This window comes from Micropterus salmoides, unplaced genomic scaffold (genome assembly GCF_014851395.1).
Source record: "Micropterus salmoides isolate LMB-PRFRI ecotype aquatic unplaced genomic scaffold, ASM1485139v1 Ms_hic_scaffold_1419, whole genome shotgun sequence".
Classification (NCBI taxonomy): domain Eukaryota; kingdom Metazoa; phylum Chordata; class Actinopteri; order Centrarchiformes; family Centrarchidae; genus Micropterus; species Micropterus salmoides.
The window spans coordinates 30,001-34,674 of record NW_024040507.1 but is presented as its reverse complement, the minus strand read 5'-3'; the positions used below and the strand labels follow the sequence as shown (position 1 = coordinate 34,674).

Here is a 4,674-nt window from a genome sequence, read left to right as displayed (position 1 = left end):
GGTTTGCTGCGCAAACTAATAAAAACTAGAAAAGCAATTCCTCCCAAAAAATGCACCTCTAGACATACAGTTTATCATAATCATCCATCACTGCAGTTAGACAGGAGAGGGCCCAGCCAGTGTGGGATCTCTCATTCAAATGAGGGATTCTCCTGATTGCCATTTTCTATTTGCAGCTGTCACCCTTTATTTGTTTACGCACACAGGCAGTGGCAGAAAATCTCCATCCTGCTGTCAGTAGTCCCGCAAAAACAAGACTTTCATCTTGGTGTTTTAATGTCTGCGATGTCTGGGATGTAACACATCTCCTGTGAGCAGACTACAGCATGTGATTGAAAAGAGACTTGGAATTACAGTAGGAAACGTGAACATAACATTTATGCAACATAATATGCAGAATATGACTATGTGTAGGAAGAAATGGATGGAAGGATGCGTGTATATGTTTTGAATAAATATCAGTGAAATAAAAACTATATGACAAGCATATTGTATCAGTATTACTTGTTGTTCAGTGTCCCTTTCTCTCTGTCTGTTTTCTTCCCAGCTGTTTCCATCATGCGCCACAGTGCTTCAGCTTTTGGATTTGCTGTAAGTTGACTGTAAAGCCTCCACGTCACTAACGCTACGATGGCTAACGCTGTATGCTGTGGTAAAGAGAATATTAAACATATGTTTTTTGTTTTCACTCTGCAGTTCGATGCCATGCTGGATGTGTTGTCCTCTGTAATTGTATTGTGGCGGTACAGCAACGCAGCAGCTGTCCACTCAGCGCACCGCGAATACATGTAAGTACAGTCACCTGGTTTATAATCAATACGGAAATTCTATAACTTTAAGAGCATTAAAACCACTAAAATGCTAAATAGTAATGATGATAATAGATATGATGGCTTGTACAAAGGCTGCTAAAACATCCCCGTGGTGTTCTGAACACCTACCGTGTAATGCAGGTCTTTCTCTGGAAGATTATTTGCATTTAACTGTCTCAGAATAGGGCCACGGTTAGCTCTGCTGGTAGACTGCGCGCCCCATGTACCAGGCTGGGCCCTTATCCTGTGCCCTCTCGCTCGCTCCCTCATTTCCTGTCTCTCTCCACCTGCCCTATCAGAAATAAAGGCAAAAACGCCCCCAAAAATCTTTTTATATAAACTGTCTCAGAATAAATGATAGCCGCACAAATTAGGCTGGTCAAATATGATGTATTTATACTGCTCATTTGTGGTTAGTTTTTAACTCTATGTTCAGGCAGAACTAGTGTTGATTTGACAGCTTTGTTTCTGTGTATTAACTGTGTAGTACATTTTTTTAATAATAGAAGACTACTTGCAGACACCCTGCAGTTGTTTTGGCTTGCTCAGATGGTTTGATTCCATCTATGAATCCCAAACAAACCCAGAGAAGTGATGAAATCCATTTCAAATGTATCCACAGTGCCTGTTACAGTTAGCTCAAAAGGGGAGCCTAGCGCAGAGGCAGGTGAAGTTAACAGATTTATTGAATAAATAAGATACGTTGAAGATGGGCTGAGGAGACCAGATGGCTGGTTGTGGTAGAGGGTTGAGAAGGAATGGCGAACGGCAAGGCGATGTGGCCGGTGGAGGTAGTGGGGAAGAGTTGGTTAGCAGGCAGGGAGGCAAACAAGCAGGGAGAAGGCACAATGGAAAGGCAGTTAGTGACAGGCTGGAAATCAAGATGAAAAACAATCACAAAGAGAGAGAACACGAGAAACTAGACTAAGCTAGACTACCGCTGAGCTGAGGCAATGATCTGGCCACGAGTAGTAGAGGAGCGGCAGGAGGGAAACACGGAGAAACACATGGGAACAGTAGTGAGGCACAGCCGTGATAGGGTCTGATGTATGTGTGGCCTTTGTCCTGTGAAGGAGTATGTCTAACAGCAGGTCTCTTCAGCCCTGTCAGCCTCGTCCCGATGGGACCGATCACAGACAGGTGCCTAACGTCTTATCTGTACCTGGCTGATAATGGTGTGTGTGTGTGTGTGTGTGTGTGTGGAGGTCAGGTGGGCTTTTCAGAGCCTGTTGAATAGTCAGGGTGCTGGCAGCAACCAGGCAACTGAAAGAGAGTGAAAGAAAAGAAAACAGAGTGTAACGCAGTATTTTAGTCCTGTGCTGTTCTGTTAAGATGAGTCCTAACATTACCAGAAACAATACACAGCAAATGAAATTCAACCAAAACATAAAGCATATGTTACTGAATGAATCAGGTAAATGAAAGTGTCAATATCTGTTACTGTCAGAGCATCTGGTAGATTCATATAGTGAATCTGTCAGTCCCAACACACCCAGAGGAGTGAATGCTAATTGCTGTAGAGACGACAGATGAGATAATATCCTCTGGAAATAAGCAAACAATACAATATGGTAGCATTTCCTTTAGAAAATAAAAACATTACTACATATTTTACGTTAGTTACTGGTCACAGCAGAGTAAAGAGTGTGATGAACTGTGAGAGGGTGAACTTTATTGCTTATGAATTCAAATTTAATTTGAGCGAGTGACTTTGAGAGACAACAAACGCTGGTTTCAGAACCAGTCAGAATCTGAAGGGCTCACTTTCTTATTCTCTTGTCAGCAGCAGGGTAATTAGATTAACAGCTGTTGATGCCTTCAATCAAATCAGCTTTTTGATAGATATATGGGAGTGTTAAATCTTCACATTAAAGCATTCACACAGAGTCACTTTTTATCAGCAGCCTTCATGATGTCACTCAGGCAGCAAATTGGAGAATTTGGATATATAAATATATAACAACATAGATATATTTATGTATAAATGTTCTGAGACACACGGAAAAGCAAGAATTGCCTGCAAGCAACTATAACACCCACACGCTCATGGTTGCACAAGTCTACAAGTACTTAAATAGACACATACCATATGTAGGTACACACAAACACGTACATGAACTAACACATCTACTGTAGCATGTTTTTTTGTACGTTTTTTAGACGGCTAGCGGCTTTCAGCAGACTGAGTGAGAAAACTACTGCCACACAACCAGAGAATCTTCTTAATTTTTTTTTATCTGTATGTGTTTGACGGCTGAGTAGCGATGCCCAGGTACAGCCCGGTTGCCAGGGTAACAAGCGAGATATCAAGTGAGATATCAAAACAAGATGAATTAGGGAGTTTTTAATCACAAATGAAACATGGAGCCTTTTCGAAACAAAAACACCTTTTTTCACATCACTTAGGCAAAGGTTAGAATGAGATACAGCTGCGATGTTATCCATCTGTGATATGAATGAATGTGATGTATTGAAAAAGAAGTGGTATTTTGCTTTAAAACTGTTGCTGGTCTTTTTGCTGTTGTGTTGTTGTTGTTTTACTTGTGGAGCCAACAGCAGCGCAGAGATATGATCATCTTTATATCCACTGTGCAAGAAACAACAGGGGGGTCATAAGTGGGGATTGAGAGCTCCCTTGGTGTGTGTGTGTGTGTGTGTGTGTGTGTGTGTGTGTGTGTGTGTGTGTGTGTGTGTGTGGACTTCCTAGAGTGATGTTGGGTGTTGCCTTGGTTACCTCATCCGGTCAAAACCCAGGACACCAAGTGTGGCTCGAGAGCAACCTTCAGAATTGAACACACACTGGTAGCCATGCGCGACCAGGGCATATGCTCCAATTGTTTTGCATCTCCCTCCGGACTTGGTTAATTGGGTAAAGGACATCTGCTGCTTCCAAATAAGTCTTCGCTCTGCACATCAGTGTAACACAGTTATCGGTCATTCAGGATCATTTTAGGTTCACAGGAAAATGCTGCTTTAGCTAACTCTTTTACATTTGTGGTTAAACAAACAAAATGTAACAAGATTAAGAGTCGACAGCCATGATAGCGGCTCTGTGAGGCTCTACTTACAGATACAGCGGCGCTTTGAACTAAATGCTAATGCAGGCAACATGCTAACATGCTGACAAAGACAATGCCAAAATGCATATGTTTATTGCGTATAATGTTTTTACATCTTAGTTTAGTGTGGTAATAATAATAGCTATACACACACACACATATATATATAGCGCTTTAAAAGGTACTGAAAGGCACTTTACGTGGTAAAAGACAAAACAAGATCAGCATAAAAACCACAATAACTACTTGAGATAACTATTTAAAAGACAGAAATAAAATGACAAAACAGGTTGAAAGCAGCTTTAAACAGATGGGTTTTTAGTGCAGTTTTGGTACTTGGGGCGAATGAGAGGGGAAAGGAGGTTGGCGTCTATGTGGATCTGAGGTTGTGGGTGGTTGTATGACTGTGTAGGTGGTCAAAGAGGTAGTAGGGGTCAAGGTTATTCAGAGTTCTGAAGGTGATGAGGAGGATTTTAAACTGGATTCTGTGTTGGATAGGGAGCATGCTAATATTTGCTAAGTAGGACTAAACACAAAGCATAGCTGTCACCTTATTACAGTTTATCCTGAGGGGGAACATGGATAAGTGTACCATATTTCATGGTATTCCAATAAATAGTAAACAGACAAACAAAATAAAAAAACGCAAACACCAACCTTATAAGGGAGCTAAAAGAAAAGTCTGGGTATCACCAAAGTCAGTAGGTTTCATCCCCTGGGGGAACATGAATGTGTGTACAACATTTAATGGCAGTCAGTCAAAGTCTGGACTAAGTGGTGGATCAACATTGCCGTCCCTAGAA

General features: G+C 41.4%; 1 protein-coding gene across 1 annotated transcript in view; it reads left to right on the top strand.

Moving 5' to 3' along the window:
- The first annotated feature begins 434 nt into the window (after positions 1-434).
- LOC119903257 (transmembrane protein 163-like) overlaps positions 435-4,674 on the top strand; it is an 18,786-nt gene continuing 14,546 nt past the window's right edge. The window contains exons 1-2 of the mRNA XM_038719462.1: positions 435-591; positions 697-788. Of these exons, the coding sequence (XP_038575390.1) occupies positions 478-591; positions 697-788 (206 nt within the window). The 5' untranslated portion in view covers positions 435-477. The remainder of the gene's footprint in view (positions 592-696; positions 789-4,674) is intronic.